The following is a 26,109-nucleotide window of genomic DNA, read 5'->3' on the forward strand; positions in this document are numbered from 1 at the left end:
TTCTCAAGTCAATGTAATAGGCACTTGACCTAACACAAGCAATACAGGGTTTTAAAAAATTATTTCAGTGAAATTATTTGTACCTATATATTTTAAGATACTTACTGCTATGTTGCCTTCTGGGAGTTTTGCTGGCTGATCTTTATAAGGCATCTTCTTAACTTCAAAGGACACCAGGGATGCAAGAGAATAGGGATCATTTTTCCTCTGAAATTAAAAATATTTGTTTAAAATATATTCCACGTAAAACTTTTAAGTTATATTGGCAGTCATCCAGTTGTTTTCAGTGTTTTCCATTTCCAAAGAAAAATTTCCTCCTTCTTTCTTCCTTTTCTCTCTCTTACTTTTTTTGCTATCCATCTATCCGTTCACGATCCATTCACTTATTTATCCATCCATCCATCTGTTCATCATCCATTCATCATTCATCCATCCATCCAGTTATCTATCCATTATCCACTATCTATCCATCATTCATTCATCCATTCATAAATCATCCATCCATCATTATCCATCTATTATCCATCATCCATTCATCCATCACCCATCCATTATCTGTCTAGACATCCATCCAACCGTCCATCCAATCATTCATCTTATTTCTAAAGATAATCTATCTTATTACCAAAAGACTTGGCACAATTAAAATAAAACAGAAAATCAGACATCCTTAAAGGAGTAAGCACAAGTGCTCTTACTGAAAAACATAGTGGGGAGACATCGTGAGTACAAATTCTTGTTGTCTAATAGAACAAAATATTTTAGGAGAGAGACTGCTGCTAAGTTACAAAGAAATTAATCATATTCCCTCTTATAGAGAACAAAGGTCCATCTAGTCAAAGCTGTGGTTTTTCCAGTAGTCATGTATGGATGTGAGAGTTGGACTATAAAGAAAGCTGAGCACCGAAGAACTGATGCTTTTGAACTGTGGTGCTGGAGAAGACTCTTGAGAGTCCCTTGGACTGCAAGAAGATGCAACCAGTCCCTCCTAAAGGAGATCAGTCCTGAATATTCACTGGAAGGACTGATGCTGAAACTCCAGTACTTTGGTCACCTGATGTGAAGAACTGACTCATTGGAAAAGACCCTGATGCTGGGAAAGATTGGAGGCAGGAGGAGAAGTGGACGACAGAGGATGAGATGAGATGGTTGGACAGCATCACTAACTTGATGGACGTGAGTTTGAGCAAGCTCCAAGAGTTGGAGATGGACAGGGAAGCCTGGCATGCTGCAGTCCATGGGGTCACAAAGAGTCAGACATGACTGAGCAACTGAACTGAACTGAACTTCCTCTTATACAGAAGGCTCAGAGTAGGAGTAAGTTTGGTTAAGGAACTGTCCTATGCATTGTAGAATGTTTAGCAGCATCCCTGGCAGCTACCCACTAGATGCCAGTAGCACGCCTCACACAGTTGTCACAATCAAAAATGTCTCAATTAACTGCCAAGGTCTTCTGGGGAGCAAAATTCCCCTAGTTAAGAACCACTGACCTAGAGCTGTATGGTGTTTTTGACAGAACATTTCAGCAAGTTCTTTTGTTTAATCGGTTCTCATATTTACTGTTGATTAAGGTCAATGCCCAAGAATGCTCAAACTACCACACAATTGCACTCATCTCACACGCTAGCAAAGTAATGCTCAAAATTCTCCAAGCCAGGCTTCAACAGTACGTGAACCGTGAACTTCCAGATGTTCAAGCTGGATTTAGAAAAGGCAGAGGAACCAGAGATCAAATTGTCAACATCCATTGGCTCATCGAAAAAACAAGAGAGTTCCAGAAAAACATCTACTTCTGCTTTATTGACTATGCCAAAGCCTTTGACTGTGTGGATCACCATAAACTGTGGAAAATTCTGAAAGAGATGGGAATACCAGACCAGCTGACTTGCCTCCTGAGAAATCTGTATGCAGGTCAAGAAGCAACAGTTAGAACTGGACATGGAACAACAGACTGGTTTCAAATTGGGAAAGAAGTACATCAAGGCTGTATATTGTCACCCTGCTTATTTAACTTATATGCAGAGTGCATCATGAGAAATGCTGGACTGGATGAAGCACAAGCTGGAATCAAGATGCTGGGAGAAATATCAATAACCTCAGACATGCAGATGAGACCACTCTTATGGCAGAAAGCAAAGAAGAACTAAAGAGCCTTTTGATGAAAGTGAAAGAGGAGTGCAAAAAAGCTGGCTTAGAGCTCAACATTCAGAAAACTAAGATCATGGCATCTGGCCCCATCACTTCATGCCAAATAGATGGGGAAACAGTGAAAACAGTGAGAGACTTTATTTTGGGGGGCTCTAAAATCAGTGCAGATGGTGACTGCAGCCATGAAATTAAAAGATGCTTGCTTCTTGGAAGAAAGTGAAAGTGAAAGTCCTGTCCAACTCTTTGCCACCTCATGGACTGTAGCCTTCCAGGCTCCTCTGTCCATGGGATTTTCCAGGCAATAGTATTGGAGTGGGTTGCCATTTCCTTTGAAGAAAAGCTATGGTCAAATAGACAGCATATTAAAAAGCAGAGACATTACTTTGCCAACAAAGGTCTGTCTAGTCAAAGCTATGGTTTTTCCAGTAGTCGGGTATGGATATGAGAGTTGGACTGGAAAGAAAGCTGAGCACTAAAGAACTGATGCTTTTGAACTGTGGTGTTGGAGAAGACTCTCAAGAGTCCCTTGGACAGCAAGGAGATCAAACCAGTCCAACCTAAAGGAAATCAGTCCTGAATATTCATTGGAAGGCCTGATGCTGGAGCTGAATCTCCAGTACTTTGGCCACCTGATGTGAAGCACTGACTCATTCGAAAAGACCTGGATGCTGGGAAAGATTGAAGGTGGGAGGAGAAGGGGACGACAGAGGATGAGATGGTTGGATGGCATCACCAACTGAATGGACCTGAGTTTGAGCAAACTCCGAGAGTTGGTGATGGACAGGAAGGCCTGGAGGGCTGCAGTCCATGGGGTCGCAAAGAGTCAGACATGACTGAGCGGTTGAACTAACTGAAGGTCAAAGGAGAGTATGTAAGAGTAAATCAAGGAAAACCACTCTGAGAACTTAGGCTTCTGTGATTTTCCTCCACTTAGCTTGAGACAGTGATGCAATCTAACCAGTGGTGGGATGCAGCTGGCTCACAGTGGCTCTTGTGAACACAACACTAAAACTTGAAGACCTTTGAGTACCCATTGTTAAAGAGAGCCATTATTGAGACAAATTATAGATACATGTAAATGTAAGTAAATTATATTTCTAAAAAGATAATACTCAGTTCTGAGTAATAATTTTATTGCATTTTATGCTCTTGATGGTCTTCCCAGGTGGCTCTAGTGCAGGAGACACAAGAGATGCAGGTTCAATCCCTGAGCCAGGAAGATCCCTGGAAAATGCCATGACAACCCACTCCAGTATTTTTGCCTGGAGAATCCCATGGACAGAGGAGCCTGGAGGACTACAGTCCATGGGGTCGCACAGAGTCGGACGCCACTGAACAACTTAGCACACATGCACACACATGCCCTTGGTAGTATTTAGCTCTGCTGCATCTGTAGGGAAATCACCGTAGGATGCTGTGCTGCTCTGCGTCTCTGGCCAACTCTGTCCTCTGTGACATCATGTTGCAGCTTGAAGTTGACCATAGTGGGGATAGTTACACCACAGGAATCAGCAAGTGCTACGTATCAAAGTCTTACTAATATTTTCACCATCTAGAATCCAATGTTGGGTTTCTTGAGGCCAATTCGTTAGGTTGTATTGTAATAAGTTACATATTTTTACAAGGTATTTTTGCCCCTGTGGTTGAATTTTTCCTCCCTTCAATAAATCCCATTTCTTCTATGTGATAACAACAAGCTCAGTTCAGTTCAGTTCATTTCAGTCACTCAGTCGTGTCCGACTCTTTGCGACCCCATGAATCACAGCACACCAGGCCTCCCTGTCCATCATCAACTCCCGGAGTTCACTCAGACTCACGTCCATCGAGTCAGTGATGCCATCCAGCCATCTCATCCTCGGTTGTCCCCTTCTCCTCCTGCCCCCAATCTCTCCCAGCATCAGAGTCTTTTCCAATGAGTCAACTCTTCACATGAGGTGGCCAAAGTACTGGAGCTTCAGCTTTAGCATCATTCCTTCCAAAGAAATCCCAGGGCTGATCTCCTCTAGAATGGACTGGTTAGATCTCCTTGCAGTCCAAGGGACTCTCAAGAGTCTTCTCCAACACCACAGTTCAAACGCATCAATTCTTCGGCGCTCAGCCTTCTTCACAGTCCAACTCTCACATCCATACATGACCACTGGAAAAACCATAGCCTTGACTAGACGGACCTTAGTCGGCAAAGTAACGTCTCTGCTTTTGAATATACTATCTAGGTTGGTCATAACTTTTCTTCCAAGGAGTAAGCGTCTTATAATTTCATGCCTGCAGTCAGCATCTGCAGTGATTTTGGAGCCCAAAAATAACAAGTTAGAACAAAACTTCTATGTATACTTAAAGTCACTATATCTTTGGCCTTTTTGTTTTCTTTTCCTATCCTGACATTCGAGGGTAAGGAACTTTGTTCATTTGGAAAAATTCTTTTTTGATTGTTATTTTTTCTATGTTCGCTTGTCTCCTGGCATTTCCACTTTAACTGAAAGCTGGACTTTTGTTTGTGTGAGAAGTGTTTTTTAAAATTTAAAAATGCTCGCTCATAAAATCTTGTGGATACTTGGTGTTTTAAATCTACTTTTGTTACTATCCTGGCTGGTAAACACAGAAGAAACATGACAAACGCCAGTAATGAGATTCTGTGCACAAGAGTTATAATCACACACTCCAGTGTGAATCCAGGCTCCCAAATCTTCAAAGAGTAAATTTTCTTTTGTCTCCAAATTAAATATTAAAAAACACTGATAGAAAATAATTCCCTTGCTCTTGAAGTAATATCTTTGGGAAACAAATCATGGGAGAACTTATCTCTGAATCAACTCTAGATGGAAAGTTTTTCTCCAACATGATTCTGCATTTATGAACATGGAAATTTCTTAATGAATAACAAATGTACTTATTAACAAAACAGAAATAGAGTCACACATGTAGAACAGACATAGTTGTCAGGAAGTAAAGGGGTATTGTTGCCATTGGTGTTTAGTTGCTAAGTTTTAACAACAAATGTAAATGGGTGGGCAAGGGATAAATTGGAAGACTGGGAGTGACATACACACATTACTATATATAAAATAGATAACTAATAAGGACAAGGAACACTACTCCATACTCTGTAATGACCAATATGGGAAAAGAACCTGAAAAAGAGTAAATATATGTGTTTGTATAACGGATTCACTTTGCTGTGCAGTAGAAACGAGCGCATCATTACACATCGGCTACCCTCCAATAGAAATTTAAAAAGAGAGGTGGGATTTGAAGTCTAGAATGTGGTGAAACATGTTTCTCTGTGGCGGTCTTCTCTCCTCCCTTTACCGTCTCTGCTCTTGACCAGCCTGACTCCTCCTCACATTTCCACTCATCACCACCATTTCTGATGGCTCACAAGCCACTTGGCTTTGTGCTTTGCTGAACCTCAGAAACGTCTGGGGTCGGGCCTAGAGATTGTGATTCAGTATGTCTGGAATGAGACTATAGATGCCCTATATTGTTTGGAATTTCCACACTGTTGTTTAACTTTTATCTTTCTTGATTACTTTCTCTCCACCAAGATTATAGAAAACTCGAAGGCACAGAGCATGGAATATGAAGCTTACACCTTCCATAGCACCTAGAACAGCGTGCCCAGGAGGGCACGAAGGACTGATGAAACCCTCCTGGGCACGCTGTTCTAGGTGCTGGGAAAGATTGAAGGCAAGAGGAGAATCTGGCAACAGAGGATGAGATAGTTCAATAGCATTGTCAACTCAAAGGACATAAGTTTGAGCAAACTCCAAGAGATAGTGAAGGACAGGGAAGCCTGGTGTGCTGCAGTCCATGGATCGCAGAGTCAGACATGACTTACTGACTGAACAGCAACAGCAATAGTCAAGTGGGTGGATATGGGATAACCACTGAATAACCCAACTACTGGATGTGTTTGTTCACCATCCGTTCACACATCCAGTAGTTGGGTTATTCAGTGGTTATCCCATATCCACCCACTTGACTATTGCTGTTGCTGTTCAGTCAGTAAGTCATGTCTGACTCTGCGATCCATGGACTGCAGCACACCAGGCTTCCCTGTCCTTCACTATCTCTTGGAGTTTGCTCAAACTTATGTCCTTTGAGTTGACGATGCTATTGAACTATCTCATCCTCTGTTGCCAGATTCTCCTCTTGCCTTCAATCTTTCCCAGCATCAGGGTCTTTTCCAATGAGTCAGCTCTTCACATCAGTGGCCAAAGTATTGGAGCGTCAGCATCAGTCCTTCCAATGAATATTCAGGGTGAATTTCCTTTAAGAATGATTGGTTTGATCTCCTTGCTGTCCAAGGGACTCTTGAGAGTCTTCTCCAGCATTACAATTCGAAAGTATTAATTCTTAGTGCTCAGCCTTTTTTATGGCCCAACTCTTATATCCATACACAACCACTGGAAAAACTACAGCTTTGACTTTAAGGACCTTTGTTGGCAAAGTGATGTCTCTGCTTTTAATATGCTGTCTAGGTTTGTCATAACTTTTCTTTCAAGGAGCAAGCATCTTTTAATTTCCTGGCTGCAGTCACCATCCACAGTGATTCTGAAGCCCAAGAAAATAAAATCTGTCACCCATTTGATAGCACCTTATAAAAAGTTTAATTCTTTGAATTACTGAGTTGGACCTCCGCTCCTATCGATGAGATTAGGAAATTCAGGAAGTTGTAAGAGAAGGCTGTAACATAAGATGAAGGCTGTTGTTCATGACAAGGGGCTGTGGACATGCTTTCACCTCTGCTACCTAATTCATTGATGCAAAAGGGCACCATCTGGGACCTGAACAGACTTAGTGGTAGGCAACAGCCTGTAAACAATGCAATTCATTGTTCTTTATTTTAAATATTCTCCAAATGCAGCATTTCTTCCAGTTTCAGTAGAAAAAAATTTTTCTCATTTTTCCAAGATGCTCTGGAGCCCTTGGGAAATGTGAAACATGAGTTATTATGCTGTGATTGGCGGGATTGGCACCAAAGGTACAGAAGTCCTCTGTCTGCAAGTCAAAAACCTGGCACAGGTAAGTATTTAATTTATGAAAAACATGAGCAGAGTCCTTTTATTGATTTCATGTTCAAAGTTGAATGCTTTCAGCCATGATCTTTACATAACAATGATGTTATTCTTACATTAAAAACTTGCCTCTTCTTTTTTTGTGGCAATCTACTCCTATAAGAGCCATCATTGCCATATTGTAGCCAAGTTTGGATTGAAAAAGCAGCTGGTTAATACCCATTGACAATATGTTGAACTTTTAACCTGCCCCAGGTAGCTACTATACCTTAGAGAATGCCCTATCCTTCTGTCATTGCCATGACATTAATTTTTTATATTTATTTTTATCTATGTATTTATTTGGCTGCACTGGGTCTTAAGTTGTGGCATGTGGGATCTTTTTTTTTTTGCTTAGGCATGAGAACTCTTAGCTGCATCATGTGTGATCTAATTCCTCGACCAGGGATCAAATCCAGGCCTCCTGCGTTAGGAGTGAGGAGTCTTAGCCACTGGGCCATCAGGGAATTCCCTGCCACATCATTTAAATTGTGGTTTGCAGCCCACCAGCTGCCTCAGTTATGTACTAGTGCACAATGATTGGCTTATGGCCATGGTACTAGTAAAAAATACAGAGTTGGGAACAAAGAGAATGGGGAGTGAGGTTTTTGAGTTGAGTTGAATGGAGAGTGAGGGTGGCCAGGACCATCAAGAATTTCCCCCACTCCCACCTTCCCTGCTGCTTAATTCCTTCTCAAGAATTATTTTTAACCACACATTCATTTTATAAAGCCTTTGTTTAAATACTCAACATCTCCCAGAAACAAAGCCGTGTGGGACAACAAAACCTAAATAATTACTGGTCAAACTTTAAGCTCTTAAAGAGGTCGCTCTTTCAAGTAACAATCACAGCACAGGGCATCATTTAGAATTGAAGAAAAAAATTTTCTGACCAGTATGCATGTTTATTCTTGGGCTTCCCTGGTGGCTCAGATGGTAAAGAATCTGTCTGTAATGTGGGAGACCTGGGTTCAATCCCTGGGTTCGGAAGATCCCCTGAAGAAGGAAATGGCAACCCACTCCAGTATTTTTGCCTGAAGAATCCCCATGGACTGAGGAGCCTGGTGGGCTACAGTCCGTGGGGTCACAAAGAGTTGGACATGACTGAGTGACTAAGCACGTGCATGTTTCAATTCAGTTCAGTCGCTCAGTCGTGTCCGACTCTTTGCGACCCCATGAATCACAGCACGCCAGGCCTCCCTGTCCATCACCAACTCCCGGAATTCACTCAGACTCATGTCCATCGAGTCAGTGATGCCATCCAGCCATCTCATCCTCTGTTGTCCCCTTCTCCTCCTGGCCCCAAGCCCTCCCAGCATCAGAGTCTTTTCCAATGAGTCAACTCTTCGCATGAGGTGGCCAAAGTACTGGAGTTTCAGCTTCAACATCATTCCCTCCAAAGAAATCCCAGGACTGATCTCCTTCAGAATGGACTGGTTGGATCTCCTTGCAGTCCAAGGGACTCTCAGGAGTCTTGGGCAAACCAAAAATAATGCAGCAAATCATATCAGCTAAGATTTGTCAACTTTCTCCCTGGGGTTAAGTGAAGTGAAGTCACTCAGTCGTGTCCGACTCTTTGCGATCCCATGGACACCAGGCTCCTCCGTCCATGGGATTTTCTAGGCAAGAGTACTGGAGTGGGTTGCCTTTTCCTTCTCCAGGGAACTTCCCGACCCAGGGATCGAACCCAGGTCTCCTGAATTGTAGTCAGATGTTTTACCGTCTGAACCACCAGGGAACTGTGGCACTAAATATCATGGTGGTGGTGGTGGTTGAATCACTAAGTCGTGTTCGACTCTTGCGACCTCATGGACTGTAGCCCACCAGGCTCCTCTGTCCATGGGATTCTCCAGGCAAGAATACTGGAGTGGGTTGCCATGCCCTTCTCCAGGGGATCTTCCCAACCCAGGAATTGAACCCGGGTCTCCTGCATTGCAGGCAATTTCTTAACTGACTGAGCTATGAGGAAAGCCATATGAAGGAACCCCTGGGTTAGGAGGGCAGAAAATGTTTGCCTTCTCCTGGGTGGTGGGATAAGACTGTTGGACTTCCACGACCTAGTATGTTCTTTGACCAGCAGGTGGGGGGCAGTTTGCAGTAATGCTCTCCTCTTGGCCATCAGCCTCTGAGACTGGAATAAGCAAAAGCTGCGGAAGTACAGAAGTCTGGGCTCCAGCTGTAAGTAGACATGAAGGGACTTGTGTCAGGCTCTCCAGGATCTTTGGAAGTGTTAACTTTGATCTGGCAAAACCTCAGAATGTCCCTGAAGGTTGTTCTGGTCTGACTCTACTTGGGCTAAATAGTTATTGTTTAGAAAATCCCTCAGTTGCTATTGATTTCTTCCACATCCACTGGGTCTTCAACAGGTAGATAAAGATGCAGTTTTCTTTTCTTTTTTAACTTCTATGTATGGTGGAAGTACTTTGTATACAAATATTTTATCATTTATTTTTGGCTGCGCTGGTTCTTCGTTGCTGTCTGTGGGCTTTCGCCAGTTGTGGTGAGCAAGGGCTCCTCTTTCTCTGCGGTATTAGGCTTCTCATTGCAGTGGCTTCAGTGGCTTCCCTTGTTGTACAGCACAGACTCTAGGGCATTCAGGGTTCAATAGTTGTGGTGCATAGGCTTAGTGGCCCTACAGCATGTGGGATCTTCCTGGACCAGGGATCAAACCCATGTCCACTGTATGGGCAGGTGCATTCATAACCACTGAACCATCAGGGAAGTCCTTAGATTTTTTTCAAAGATTTATTTTATTGAAGTATAGTTGACTTACAATTTTGTGTTAATTTCTGCTGTACAGCAAAGTGATTCAGTTATATTATATATGTTCTTTTTTCATACTCTTTTCCATTATGGTTTGTCACAGGATATTGAATATAGTTCCCTGTGCTACACAGTAGGACCTTGATGTTTATCCATCCTATATATACTAGTTTGCATCTGCTAACCCCAAACTCCCAGTCTATCCCTCCCCCACCTCCTACTCCCCGCTGGCAACCACCAGGATGTTCTCTGTGTCTGTGAGTCTGTTTCTGTTTTGTACATAAGTTCATTTGTGTCATATTTCAGATTCCACACATAAGGGACATATGGTATTTGTCTTCCTTAGAGCGGCAATTTTCACTCCATAGGTCTTCTACTGGAATAGTGTGTCATGCCCAGAACTGATGGATGTCATCTAGGATAGTCATTACCCCCTTGACCACAGGGTCAGAATGATTTTAGTCCTGCTTTATTAAAGAGTTATGCTTCTTCATTTCAGTAGGATGTGATGCTCAAAGTAATCCTAGGGATAGACAGTTATCATTCACATTGTGTGGGCTTGGGAATTCAGTAACACCCATGTTTCCCAACTCTTAGATAAAAAGTAACAGCCAAAAAGGCAGAATGGCAATGAACAAATTGTTCGCATCCCAGTGGTACCTGAAGCAGTGCTTGGCACATAGTTGGCAGTCGGCACTTCATAAATATTTGTTGAGTAAATGAATAAATAATGGCTTAACAACAACAGCAGAAAGACACAGTACACTGGTTTTTCTTTATGTCACTTGTTCAAAGCTGGAGATGATTTTGCCCCCAGGGGACATTGGCAATGTCTGGAGACATTTTTTGTTGTCACAACTGGGCTGAAGGTTTTTACTGGAATGTAGAGGGCAGGGGCCTGGGATGCTGATAAACATCCTGCATTGCCCAGGACCACACCTCACAACAAAAAATTATCTGAATCAGAATATTGATAGTGCTGAGTTTGAGTTTGAATAATCCTGCCTTGGGTTTTTTTTTTTTTTTTTTAAAGATTTCATAAAAACATTTAAAAAAATACCTTTAATTTTCTTCCTGTTTATTATAGAAAAAGTTATATAAGATTTGTAAGACTATAGAAATATTCTGAATCATAGAAAACATAAGAATCTGGAGCTACAAAATTCTGTATTTTTAACTAGATTCAAAAGGATTTACCACTGGATTTTTCTATGGTACAATGAGCCAAATGAATTTTTGAGTAGTTAAAATAGGGGCAAGATTGCATAGATTTGGTAGGGGTTTTAATTTAGCTCTGCCTCCCCACCCCGCAGATCTTCCCCAGACAACAAGGTCACAACACAGTATCATTTAAATAAATAGCTTCTTCCACAGGGAAAAAATTAATCTGCTTAGTGTAAAAGAGATTTTAAACCTTTAAAATTCACATAATCCATCAGTCATCTCTAGAAGTGTGGGATGCTATAGTCCAGACAAGCCAAAGCAGTGAGAAGTCTGAAAATCAATGTCCCTGACACTGTACTGAGAAGCTCATCTCGCTGAAGCCCAGGATGTGGTATCACCAGACAAGAAAGACTTAGGACAAGAAAGACTTAGGACTTCAGACTTTCCCCTTCTAAGTTGATTATATTTTAATTTTTCTGGGCATATGGCTTGAATTATGTAATTGTACTCAGCATCATTTCATTAACTACTATCTAGGGAACTACTAGACAGTGGTGAGTTAAATAGATCTGTTTAAATCTAAGTCACCATCTGAAGGACTCAGGGACTCAGGATATAAACTATCTTCACCCAACATACCACACATGCACACACACACAATGGAGTATTGTTTAGCCATAAAAAAGAAAGAAATCTTGCCTTTTGCAACACCAAGGATGGACCCTGAGAACATTATGCTAAGTGAGATAAGTCAGACAAAAAAAATAGGGTATGATCCCACTTATGTGTGGAATCTAAAAAAAAAAGCCAAACTTATAGAAATGGAGAACAATGGTTATCAGGGTCTGTGGGTCAGGGAAATGGAGAGATGATGTTTAAGGTACAAACTTGCAATTAGTGCATGGATTAGTCCTGGAGATCTAATGCGCAACATAGAAATTCTAGTCAGCAACATTGTAGAATAGACCAAAGCTGTTGAGAGATCAGATCATAAAAGTGCTCAGCATACACACGCACAAGGTAATTATGTGAGGGGACAGAAGTGTTAGCTAACCTTACTGTGATAAACATTTCACAATATATAGGATCAAATCATCATGTTGTGTACCTTAAGCTTACATAGTTCACATGTCAATAAGATCTCAATAAATCTGGAAAAGTATCAGCTTCATGTAGTGGGAAAGATGACCAGCTGTCCTTGGCTCAATTCCTCCACAGAAATTTATCTTAAATTTTTTAAAAATTAAAGAAGTAAATTAAAAAAATTTTTTTAATTAATCTAAAAAATAAAAAATTTAATGGAAAAAATTTGAAAATTAAAACATTTAAAAATGCTTTTAAAAAACACTTCCCTCTGAGCTTTTGAGAAGAGGTTTCCTGTGAGTGGCACGTCAGTGCTTCAGGGTCTTCTTACCTGGAGAAATGTCTTGGCCCATAGCCGTGACCTGACTTTCAGGACGGCGCTTTCTCCTCCTCCTAGTTGTCCCACTGCACAGGAGATTTGTAGGCACTCAATGTTTGTACAATTCTACAAAAAACAACAGCAGTGGTGGTGAATCGGTATCTTTAAATCTCGGTAGAGAATCAACACTAGACTCAGTTTATTTACATTCTGTTTCCTCAGAAGTCGTTGCTTAATCCATGAACTTTAAATATAGAACAAATGCATTGAAACGATTAAGAAAAAACACAGTTTGGTAGGCAAGACATATCCACATTGGTGGTACTGTAGAGCTAAAATGGATCATAAAATACAATGTGAAATTTAAGCTCTGTTTTAAGGATTTCAAAACAATCTTTCCGCAACAGCAACTGAACTGCTCCATTTCATTTTCTCAGAACTCAGGAAGCTATTACTTATAGACAGTCACAGCCCCTGACCCTGAACTATGCAAATCCTGAAACAGCTTCAGAGGAAGGTCCATGAGTCCGTATTATCTCAGAGACCCAGTGATATTAACCCATTGACAAGTATTTGTTCCATAACATTCTTCTGGCTAAATTACTTTCTAGTTATAAAGCAGAATCTTCTGCAAGTTCCAGCCATTAAACTGGTATTTATTTTTAATAATTTTTATTGGAGTATAGTTGACTTACAATGTTGTGTTAGTTTCTGCTGTACATTAAAGTGAATGGGGAATTGGTTCTTCTGTATAAGTTGTGTGCATGTTCAGAAGAGTGGAGAGAAGGGTGTTTGGGAGTGGGGTGGGCAGATGGAAAGGAGGTAAAGAAAGGTGGTAAAGAATCGTCCTATTTGTGCTAAGAAGTTTCCATTTGATTCAGAAGGTCCTGAGGAAGCCTCTGAAGCATTTTAAGCAAGGGGTCTGATCATGTGTGTATTTCAGAAGAGAGGTGGTAGGTGAGGAAGAATAGAAGGAGGAGGGTGGGATGCAGGGAGGTTGATAAAGGCCAAATAAGAGATGATGGGACCCTGATACAATGGGAATGGAGAGAAGATGAATTTTAGAGAAGTTTAGGAAGTAGAATAGATCCATGGTAGCCAACTTAAAATTGGCACAAGGGAGAGAGAGAAATGGGAGAGCTCTTTGGGCTTGGTGATAGAGTGAATAGGTAACTGGCTTTACTGAGATTGGGAATTCTAATGGTGGGGGGCGGGGGCATTCATGGAGACAGAGAGTTGTGCACATGTTGGGTCTGGTGTGTTGATCAGACAACCAGAAAGATGACACAGTTTAAAGCAGCGGTCCCCAACCTTTTTGGTACCTGGGACCAGTTTCATGGAAGACAACTTTTCCATGGATGAGGGGGTGTGTGTGTGTGTAGTGACGGTTTCCAGACGATTCAAGCACATTGCATTTATTGCGCACTTTATTTCTATTATTATTACATCAGCTCCACCTCAGATCATCAGGCATTAGATCCTGGAGTTGGGGATCCCTGGTCTAGGGTATAGGCAGGCTGGGGGCTGAGATGGCAGGAGGCACTTAGGCATGACTGGACTTAGGGTCAGGTAAGAATTTCTCTGAAAGAGCAGACTCAATGGGAGAGAAGAGGAGGGGCTGAGGATGGAATCCTGAGGTAAAGGAACATCTGGGGATGGGAAGAAAGGTCTGTGCAAAAGGCTAAGAAGGGGCAGTCCAAAAAGTAGGAAGAGAACCAGGAGAGAATGTTTTGGGGATGGCAAGGGATATGATGATTTCAAGAAGTGATCAAGAGTATCACACTTGAGGAGGGTTAGAAAGATAAGGTTTCTGTAAGCTGAGTTACAAAAGGGAGAATAGAGCTTAGGCAGATGCGATGATAACTATTACACAAAACCAGCAGGGGCCAAGATGAGAAAGGCTAGGATGTTCTCAGGCAGAGGAGAGATTATAGCCCTGTGTTAACAGATACAAATTTTTTCCTATGCAAATTGGAAATTATGATCCCAATACAGGATGCTGGCATTCTGCACTTTCAAATTCCTAATCAGAAATGGGATTCAGTAAGTTGTTTTTAACTAAACAAAAACTGTAGGAGGTCTTATTTAGCTTTTGATTTCAGAATAAACTTTGCATAATCACTCCCTATCCAGAACTGCTTTGACTTGAGGACATGGGGAGGTGGATGATTTGCAATTGTTGAACCAATAAGAGAGAAAGGGAATAAAACATGAGTTTCAGATATGGAAATCAAAGATTATCTTGCTCTCATCTGTAAGTAATAATTTTCTATGATGTTCAGAAGTTAAAAACCGTCTTGAAATAAAAATCTTTAATGAGAAAAAATAGGAGGGAAAAATCTGACCGTACAGATTTTGACTTTACTGAGATTGGGTAAAGGCTCTTTACTGAGATTGGTCAAAATCTGACCGAACAGAAATGCATATAATTTTCAAATGAATTTTAGTTTATCTCTGTTGCCTTGGTGTACTTGTGAAAAATATGCTAAAGTGGAAAATGTAAAATATATTCAAATCTTAATTTTCTAAATTGTTGATCCTGATAGTTTGGGACATTGGTTTGCCAGAGGGCTTTCTTACTGCTACTGAATATGAGAATTCTATAGCTGTCAATCCTTGTTTTCTTTCTTTAAAGAGGAATTATTTATTAAATTTTAAATTGAGTTATAATTAATATATATAGTTGGGCTTCCCTGGTGGCTCAGAGAGTAAAGAATCTGCCTGCAATGTAGGAGACCTGGGCTTGATCCCTGGGTCAGGAAGATACCTTGGAGAAAGGAATGGCTACCCACTCTAGTATTCTTGCCTGGAGAATTCCATGGACAGAGGAACCTGGTGGGCTACAGTCCATAGGGTCACAAAGAATGGGACATGACTGAGCAACTAACACAATTGATATATACCATTATTACTTTCAGGTATACAATGTCTTGATTTGATATTTGTATGTATTATGAAATGAGCACCACAGTCAGTCTAGTTAACATCCATCACCACACATAGTTACAAAATTTTTTTTCTTGTGATGAGAGCTTTTAAGATCTACACTCTTAGCAACTTTCAAATATGCAATGTGGTATTGTTAATTGTAGTCACCATGCTCTGTGTTACACCCTCATAACTTAAATCACTGTTTTCTGTTCTTTCATTCTTCCTGGAAGCTTTTTGAAAATAATCATACCATACTAATTCCATTATTTTAATCTAAACTGAATAGCATATAGATTCCCTACTCTTATATTTTGAAAAACATCACAGTGCCATAAAGATTTACAGAAACTTGAGTCGTATCTGCCAGCTGCTATAGTTTTTTGCCTTGTAATTGCAAGTACTTCTTTTATAATAATGTTCCTCTCTTCATTTAACTGATTACATCAGACTCACTCCTTGCACTTTTGTGTCAATGGACATGAAACAAAAAGGTTTCATGTTTGAAACCTTTTATGTGGTTGGGATAAAATAAATGAATATGAAAGTATGTCCAAGACACACATTTTAACTAATTAAATGTTTATTGTCTTTTCAGTGGGATCTGGGGGAGAAAATTAGGCAAATAGAAGTGTTCAGTCTGTTACCCTGACTTGAAAAATTCTGTTTTATACTGTTCTTTTTCTATATATTTGGTTACTTTTTGCCCTACCCATCCCTATGTGTCTCAACTTCTGAAGTGTTAGATTATGTAGGTTTTATCATCATTTGTTGCAGTGATCAAAGATACTTGGGGCAGCACCCTCATTATCTGTCAGGCCTGGCATATATTTTTAAAAACACATACATTTAGGTCCCTGGTGGTCCAGTGGTTAAGATTCTACTTCTATTGCAGAGGGCATGGGTTCAATCTCTCATTTGTGAACTAAGATCCCACATGCTGTATGGCATAGGCAAAAAATTTTTTTTAATTAAAAATAAAAATTTTAAAACACATGTATCAAACAAAACAAAACAATATTTTAACCCTTTTAAAGCATACAGCTGGGCTTCCCAGGTGGCACTAGTCGTAAAGAACTCGCCTGCCAATGCGGGAGACGTAAGAAACACAGGTGCAGTCCCTGCGTCGGGAAGATCCCCTGGAGGAGGGCACGGCAACCCACTTCAGCATTCTTGTCTGGAGAATCCCACAGACAGAGCAGCCTAGTGGGCTACAGTCCATGGGGTCAAAAAGAGTCAGACACAACTGAAGCATGCACGCACGCAAGCATACAGCTAATGGCATTAATATTCACAGTAGGCTGAGTGGGCAACCGAATCGAAAATGCTGAGCACGGAATTCCCTGGTAGCACAGTGGTAAGAATCTGCCTGCCAGTGCAGGGGACACTGGTTTGACCCCTGGTCCAGGAAGATTCCATATGCTGCAAAGCACCTAGGCCCATGTGCTGCAACAAGAGAAGTCACAGCTATGAGAAGCTCATGTACCACAACCATGAGTAGCCCCTGTTTGCCGCAAATGGAGAAAGCCCAAGCAGCAGCAAAGACTCAGGGCAGCCAAAAATAAATAATTTTTTTTTAAAGAACGTGCTGTGTCATGAACGCCATCCACAGTTTTACAAAGGGCTGACCAAGCTCAGGATCGATCCACCGCAGGCCCCAATGCTTTGGGCCGAGAACATTCGCAAACACCATTCTTGACTCCTCCAGTGGAGCAGAGGACTGTGAGATGCAGGGATGGGCTGAGACACTTCAAGACCCACTGCATGGGCAGTGTTTCCCCAGGCTCACCCCAGCTCTCACCAGCTCAGTATCTGGGGACCAGGTGATGACTGAATCTTTGTCTTCTTGAAAGGCATGAAAGGTCATGTTTTATGTTTCCATTATTAATTCTCCCATGTAGCCTCCAGGGCAGGTTCAGAAGAGTGAAAAAATTATATTCCAAAAAAAAAAAAAAGTCTCTTTTGCATCTGAAATACATACTGCCAAAAAAATTGGTCATATCTGAGTTTGGGAGGTGACTGAAAAATGGTACTTAAAGTTGAAAATTGAAACCTCCTGCCTTTGGGAATTCTGTCTGGTCCAACCTCCTCTCTCAGATCTCCACGCTCTGAGACAACTCACCAGGATCTTTGCGGGGCTCTGTCTGTGAGGCTCCAATTGAGGCACGTCTCTCCTCCTGACCAGATGAGGGATGGTGGAGTTTCGCAAAAATGCACTCAGCTCAGGGGTGTCCTCCCGGGGGGCAGCCGGCTGCACAGAGAGCCAGAGACATTACACCAGGTACAAGAACACTTGTTAAACACTTGTTACCTTTTTCATTAGCCTTGAGCACCAGGTGATTTCTTTTATTGACTATGATTCACCTAAGAATTCAGACACATTCTCATTAATCAGCAGCATCCCCATCAGCAAGATGAACTACACTGGGCTTCCCTGGTAGTCCAGGAAATAGCAACTCACTCCAGTAATCTTGCCTGGAAAATCCCATGGACGGAGGGGCCCGGCAGGCTACAGTCCATGGGGCCGCAAAGAGTCGGACATGACTTAGCAACTTCTCTTTCTTTCCCTAGCAGTCCAGTGGTTAAGACTCTGTGCTTCCACTGCAGGGGGCGAAGGTTCGATCCCTGGTCAAGGAACTAAGATCCCACATGCCACGTGGCAGCCAAAACAAAACAAACAAAAGATGAACTACACTGGCGAGAAACAAGCCTCAACATTGTCCAGTAATAGGAATTCCTAAACCTGGGGAATGCACTGCTGGAACATTTATCTTACAAGGATAAAATTTTAAGTGGGAGTTATTTCCCTGTAAGGACAGAGAGAATGTGGAAGTGACTTTCTAAGTGTGAGCCATCAGTTTCTCACTACTTTCCTCTTGCTGTCTGTCAGGGAACTGAGGAGCATTCTGTATGGTGAGATGGATTCTGAGGTGGCAGAAAAGAGAGGTGCTGATGGTGGGAAAACAGCTGGATGTGGTCAAGGACCGACTTGGGCATGTCTGAGCCCCACACCCTGTAAATGTAAGACGTGCTCCCTCAGGAGAGAACCATATTCTGTTTTTTGAAATTAATTTTTCTTGGAGTATAGTTGCTTTACAATGTTGTATTAATTTCTACTGCACAGCAAAGTGAATGAACTATATGTATGTATGTGTACATATATATACATATACACACACAGCCCTTTTTAAGATTTCCTTCCCATTTAGGTCACCACAGACCGTTGAGTAGAGTTCCCTATGCTATACAGTAGGTTCTCATTAGTTATCTATTTTATGTGTTAGTTGCTCAGTCATGTCCAGCTCTGTGCAACCCCATGGCTGAAGCCCAGCAGGCTCTTCTGTCCATGGGACTGTCCAGGCAAGAATGCTGGAGTGGGTTGCCATTCCCTTCTCACATATTATCAATAGCGTATGGGCTTCCCAGGTGGCTCAATGGTAAAGAATCCACCTACCAAGCAGGAGATGTAGGTTTGATCCCTGGGTTGGGAAGATCCCCTGGAGAAGGAAATGGAAAACCACTCCAGTGTTCTTGTCTGGGAAATTCCATCAACAGAGGAACCTGTCTGAGATATAGTCCATTGGGTCACAAAGAGGTGGACTGGACTTAGCAACTGAGCATGTGCACGATCAATAGTGTCTATATGTCAATCCCAATCTCCCAGTTCTTCCTACCCTTCTTCCCCCTCTGATGAACCATATTCTAATGAAAATGACTCTTCTCTAACACCCCATGTGTACACTGTGTTGTAATGGAGCTTGTTTTCATCCCTGAGTTTGTTTGGCAAGTGGTCTAGAACTTACGATGTTATCTCAGGCTCCATCCCAGTCATATCTGCTCACCAAATAAACATTTTGAGAATCCCAATAAATCACAAATACTATCCCATTAAAATATTTTATTTTAGACTGACTGAGTATAAAGCCTGAATTTTTGGCTTCCTGCTACCCCTCCCCACAAGCACATCTTTTTCTACCTGGTCTCTTTTTGTAGTCACAGAAGCAATCCTAGTATGCTCATCTCTGTGGGAAGAAAACAAGCTACACTGCAGCTGAAATGATAGTGCTCAATACAGCCTAAGAACCTAGAAAAATCTCCTGGATAAACAGAAAGATAGAGTTCAGGCTTCTTAGTAAGACTGCTCAGTCATGTGTGTGCTGACCTCCACCTGTGCTCCAGTGTCCTTTTTCACCAAGGGCCCAGAGCATCCTGCTTCCCAGCAAGTAGAACCATGTCCCACTCCTGCCCTGCAGCAGGCTGATTCCCTGAGGCTGTTTGATGTTCCAGGTGATGGCTCTGTTCTCCATCAGCACCTGTCAAGCTGCACAGTCATTGCCTGCCAACTGATCTGAGTTGCCCCATGAGGAAAATGTCAAATGAAGAGCATAGAATAATACATCTCAGCAAACATAAAAAAAGAAACCAAAACTCCAGACCAACCAACCAACCCAACAATAACAAAAAACCAGAGAGGAAGGAGACTGGCAGGGAAAAGTCGGGGTGGGGGGCGGATATCAGATGTAGGAGACAACCCAGGAGAAGTGTGATTCTATACAAACCTAAGTAAAAGAAAGTTGCCAAAATAAGTGACGATTCCTTCTTTGCTATTCCCCCCAAGGAGAGGTGGACTCTAATCACCACTCCCCCTTAATTCTTGGTTGGGCTCAGGGACTTTCTTGACCGAAAGAGTGTAGCAGAACAGAAAAACAAATAAAAATATGTGACTAAGAATGTAAAGCCTGCAGAGGAATAAAGAAAAGTTAGGACTAAAAAGATTCATTGAATCTGTCACCTAAGAAATTATGGAATATGATCCAGCAACTCCACTTCTGGTTAGTTACCTGAAGAAAACAAAAATGCTAACTAGAAAAGCTATCTGCATTCACATTCACTGCAGCATTATATCCAATAGCCAAACATGGAAGTAACCTCTGTGTCCACAGATGAATGGACAAAGAGAGTGTGGTATACATATACAATGATATACAATGCAGTATTATTCACTCATAAAAAAGGAGGAAACTCTGCCATTTGTGACAAAATGGATGGACCTTGAGGGCATTATGCTAACTGAAATAAATCAGAGATAGACCTTATGATCTTACATACATGTGAAATCTTAAACTAACAAACAACCGCCCCCCCCCCCGCCCCCAAATCTATGAAACAAACATATCTATACAGAGAATTGGAGAAGGAAATGGCAACCTATTCCAGTATTTTTGCCTGGAGAATCCCAGGGATGGAGGAGTCTGTGGGCTGCCGTCTATGGGGTTGCACATAGTCGGACACAGCTGAAGCGACTTAGCAGCAGCAGCAGCAGCAGCAGCAGCATACAGAGACTAGATTGGTGGTTGCAAATTGGTGGGTACAAATTTCAGTTATAAAATAAGTAAGTTCTGGGGATTATAGATGGTGACTACAGGTAATAATACTGTATTGTATATTTGAAACTTGCTAACTGTGGAAAATTCTGAAAGAGATGGGAATACCAGACCAGCTGACTTGCCTCTTGAGAAATCTGTATGAGGTCAGGAAGCAACAGTTAGAACTGGACATGGAACAACAGACTGGTTCCAAATAGGAAAAGGTGTACATCAAGGCTGTATATTGTCACCTGCTTATTTAACTTATATGCAGAGTACATCATGAGAAACGCTGGACTGGAAGACGCACAAGCTGGACTCAAGATTGCCAGGAGAAATATCAATAACCTCAGATATGCAGATGACAGCACCCTTATGGCAGAAAGGGAAGAGGAGCTAAAAAGCCTCTTGATGAAAGTGAAAGAGGAGAGTGAAAAAGTTGGCTTAAAGCTCAACATTCAGAAAATGAAGATCATGGCATCCGGTCCTGTCATTTCATGGGAAATAGACAGGGAAACAGTGGAAACAGTGTCAGACTTTATTTTTGGGGGCTCTAAAATCACCGCAGATGGTGACTGCAGCCATGAAATTAAAAGACGCTTACTCCTTGGAAGGAAAGTTATGACCAACCTAGACAGCATATTCAAAAGCAGAGACATTACTTTGCCGACTAAAGTCTGTCTAGTCAAGGCTATGGTTTTTCCTGTGGTCATGTATGGATGTGAGAGTTGGACTGTGAAGTAAGGCTGAGCGCCGAAGAATTGATGCTTCTGAACTGTAGTGTTGGAGAAGACTCTTGAGAGTCCCTTGGACTGCAAGGAGATCCAACCAGTCCATTCTGAAGGAGATAAAACCTGGGATTTCTTTGGAGGGAATGATGCTGAAGCTGAAACTCCAGTACTTTGGCCACCTCATGCAAAGAGTTGACTCATTGGAAAAGACTCTGATGCTGGGAGGGATTGGGGGCAGGAGGAGAAGGGGACGACCAAGGATGGGATGGCTGGATGGCATCACGGACTCGATGGACATGAGTCTGAGTGAACTCCGGGAGATGGTGATGGACAGGGAGGCCTGGCGTGCTGCGATTCATGGGGTCGCAAAGAGTCGGACATGACTGAGCGACTGAACTGAACTGAACTGAACTGAAGAGAGTGGATCTAAAAGTTCTCATTCCAAGGAGAAAGAAATTTGTAACAATGTAAAGTGATGGATGTTAACTAGACATTGTGATCATTTTGCAATATATCTAGATATTGACTACATTGTACATCTGAATCCAATAAAATGTTACATGTCAATTAAGTCTCAACTAAAGAACAATAACAACAAGTTATGGAGGCCCTCTCCTGAGCAGAAGATTGGAAGAGATGGAAACTGAATCACGAAACTAAAGAATGAATGGATTTAGAGAAATGGATAATTATTTCAAGAAGTATGAAATTAAATCTCAGTCTTCTTCTCATATGAACTAATGCCTAATGGTAAAGAGATGAGATACATCTTCATCCCCCGCCCCCCAAATATGAAAGCAACAAAACAAAGCATGAATATTCTTAGTAGCTGCTTGTAAGGAGACAAAAGATAGTAGCAAAACTTAATGGGCATATAGGGGAGAAGGCAATGGCACCCCACTCCAGTCCTCTTGCCTGGAAAATCCCGTGGATGGAGGAGCTTGGTAGGCTGCAGTTCATGGGTCATGAAGAGTCGGACACGACTGAGGGACTTCACTTTCACTTTTCACTTTCATGCCTTGGAGAAGGAAATGGCAACCCACTCCAGTGTTCTTGCCTGGAGAATACCAGGGACGGGGGAGCCTGGTGGGCTGCCATCTATGGGGTGGCACAGAGTCAGACATGACTGAAGCGACTTAGCAGCAGCAGAGGATACTGGTGAAAACAGTTATGACCATTATAGAAAAGATTATTGACAGCTTTTTAAAATGAGGGAGAGCTACACAATAATTTAGAAAGATACATGATCTTATGATCTACAAGATCAAGATACCATGATCTTATATGCAGATTACAAAATCGCATATAAGATTTTAAAAAATGAATGTTTACTTACATTGTGTATCAAACATAGGACTATTTAGAATAGCCATCTCATTGTTACCACCAGTGGTGGAGTTTAAGTGATATTAAAGAAGTTTTGCTAATTACTTTTTAGGTATGACAGTGGTATTATGGATTTCTAAAGAGTGTCCTTAATTATTGGCAACATACAACAAAATGTTTATGGGTGAAACAAAAACATAAACTAACAGATAAATAGAATATAGAACAGTAAATGGGCAATGACATTACTAGAAATCAAATATTTTCTTCTTTGTGTTTTTGCATCTTGCCTGACACATTCCTTTGATGGAAATTTAGTATCTCTCAATATGAAAACCAAGAAGATTATAATAAGAGTAAAAGAGAAATAAGGAAGTAGGGATAGCAATACAGCTTGGCTAACAAATGGAGGGAAAAACAATCCATTCTTGGAAGAGGATACAGAGGCAAGTTACTGCTTCTAGTTTGTTTTGAAGACAGGAAATTTAAGTAACTTTAACTTGCTTTGAGGAAGGAATGAGTAGAGAGGAAGAGGTTGCAGATACTGGAAACGGGGAATACTTTAGACAGCAAAGTTAAACTCGGAATTGGGAGAAGGACTCTCCTCTGGAAGTGCTGGAGAGGAGCTAAGGATGACGGAGAGATGATTAGAAGCTGGCGGGGATGGGAAATAGGTCATTTGAAGACTGTTTTGCTTTAAGGTCACTGGCTAATGGTAGTGATGCTTGAGAGATGGGATAGGAGGTACAGGGAATGTCGTGAAGGTTTGGAGAAGCCAATGAGGAGAATGAGAGGGAGAGGCCATCAGCTGGCCGAGGAGACTCTGCAGATGCCTCTGCCCAGTGAGCACCAGGCATCATCCATCTGTAACATGTCCACAGGCCAAGTGGTCGAGAAGCCAGACTCTGGGATCCAGCAGGAGGGAGATGGTCAGGCCAGGGACTTGGAAAGCACAGAGGACAAGGGAGGTGATGTAAGGGAGCTCATAAAAGGATGTTGTAACCAACTCACAGATTCCAGGCTTGGCAGGAAAGAAAGTATGGCCAAAGGCAGTCTTGAGAGTGGGGTGGGTTAACTGACTCAGAGGAAGTTTTTGTATCAAGGAAGAAAAGGACTAGTGGAGGAAGGAAGTGAGAAAAATAAAAAAATAGGAGACTGATTTATTAGAGTCTTGGATGCTGAACTGAATATTTCAGAGGTAAGGACGTAGAGGAGATGTTCAAAGCACTGGGCTAATGGGATGCATGGGAGTGAGCGTGAGGGTCAGCCATATGGACTTTGCAATATTTCAGGACAGTGGCAGGTGGGTGATGCATTAGCTCAGGGATACTCAGTGATGGAGAATCTGGTAGAGAAGTCTTTGCAGGGTTCTCCAAATTCCAGGATCTAATGCCTGATGGGCTGAGGTGGAACTGGTGTAATAATAATAGAAATAGAGTCCACAATAAATGTAATATGCTTGAATTATCCCCAAATCATCAGCCCATACCCTAGTCTGTGGAAGAATTATCTTCCACTAAACTGGACCCTGTTGCCAAAAAGGTTGGGGACCGCTGCTTTATAGTGTAAGATTAAAACTTGAGCTTAGACAGAAAATTCAGAATTGTGGAAATCTTTAAGATTCCCTTATATGTTTTCCATCATATGCTCAGGTGTTTGTGTGTGTATGTGTGGTGTGTGCTATGTGTGTAGTTTTTGAGATTTAGCATGTGCAGTTTCTTCTTTTTATAGGTCACTGGAAGGTATGTTAACCCTGTAGGTAACCAAAGTATAGAGCAGAGATGCTGAGAAGAACTAGTGAATTTTTTTTTTCTTTAAATTCTCAAGGTATCGCCTACTTTTGGGCTTCCCTGGTGGCTCAGACAATAAAGAATCTGTCTGCAATGCAGGAGACCTGGGTTTGATCTGTGGGTCAGGAAAGATACCCTAGAGAAGGGAATGGCAACCCACTTCAGTGGGAATTCTCCTTGCCTGGAGAATTCCATGGACTAGAGGAGCCTGGTGGGCTACAGTCCATGGGGTCGCAGAGTTGGACACAACTGAGCAACTAACACTTTCAGAATACTATTATTGTTAGTGGTAGTAGCAGCAGCGGTAGTTGTAGTATAACAGCTGTAGTAAAACAACAGCCCAAAGAGAAGAAAACCCTTCGACTTCCTCTGTGTTTATACGGATGCAGCTTGTGTTCAGAAAAAGTTAGGACACATCCTATTGTGGTGCTCCCTGGTGTACCATTACTCACAAATATTTCTAAGTGGTTTCTCCATAAAACCCAGGACTTGCTCTGAGATACAGAATGAATGTATCACACCACAGGGGTTGATGAAATGTATTTCTTCCTCTTAGTGACAGTGTTTTACAAATAGAGCAACACTGCTCTCAAGTACCATCATCAAAGTCCAATGGCTCGCAACCCAGTTTTCTCAAATAGCATTCCAGAAATTATTTCAAAAGACAAAACAAAAATACAACCCCCAAAACAAGGTAGAAGTTATCCAAGAAATGTAAACAACAGTTAAAGGCTATTTTCCAGATGAACTTTTTTAGCCTGTTTCACCATGGATCACAAATCTACAGGTCAAGTTTTTCCTTAAGCTGAAATCCTTTGGGCTGAGGGAGGCTGGCCTCTTAGCACCCAGGTTACGCAGACTTTCAAGCTCAGGGTAATGTTCGCTATGTGCTATGGGAAGCTAGTGGTAAACACTAACATATTTCTTCAGAACAAACATGAAAATCACTTCTTTCTGTAATAAGGAAACAATTGTTAGTAAATAGGGTTCTCTCCCCAGCTGTTAGTCAGATTCTGACCCCAACAGGAGTTTTCTATTTTCATAAATCATCACAAACTCTTCACTCTGGTATAGGTTTAAATTTATGGATTAAAGGGATACTGTGTGGCTGGAACATGCAATATAGTTGGAAATGCATCTCTGGAAGAAAAGAGTTGGGTGACATTAGATAAAAGCTCCATGAATCCAAATAAACACAGCACATAGTATTTTTTCAGCCTGTTTGTCATTTGTCTTTGGATTTCAGGTATTTCTCATCCATAAAAGGCAAGTTGGCTTTTCCTCATGTGACTCTGTGTCTGTAATTAAATCGACACAGAGATGAGTCCAGGGGGTCAGTCCACCATGTCATTTTCTTTAAGACGTAAATGTTCAGGATTTGCTGGAAGAGAATAAAAGCCACAGTTGTCTTTTAACCTCCTGAACAGTACAGCAAAG

The 26,109-nt window shown here is 41.6% G+C and overlaps 1 protein-coding gene across 1 annotated transcript in view; it reads right to left on the minus strand.

Annotated features, from left to right (window-relative positions):
- ITGA8 (integrin subunit alpha 8) overlaps positions 1-26,109 on the minus strand; it is a 195,973-nt gene that overhangs the window by 16,757 nt on the left and 153,107 nt on the right. The window contains exons 26-28 of the mRNA XM_068986916.1: positions 17,582-17,710; positions 12,544-12,657; positions 106-207 (exon numbers count right to left, since the gene is read on the minus strand). Of these exons, the coding sequence (XP_068843017.1) occupies positions 106-207; positions 12,544-12,657; positions 17,582-17,710 (345 nt within the window). The remainder of the gene's footprint in view (positions 1-105; positions 208-12,543; positions 12,658-17,581; positions 17,711-26,109) is intronic.

Source organism: Capricornis sumatraensis, chromosome 15 (assembly GCF_032405125.1).
Source record: "Capricornis sumatraensis isolate serow.1 chromosome 15, serow.2, whole genome shotgun sequence".
In the NCBI taxonomy this organism is placed as follows: Eukaryota; Metazoa; Chordata; class Mammalia; order Artiodactyla; family Bovidae; genus Capricornis; species Capricornis sumatraensis.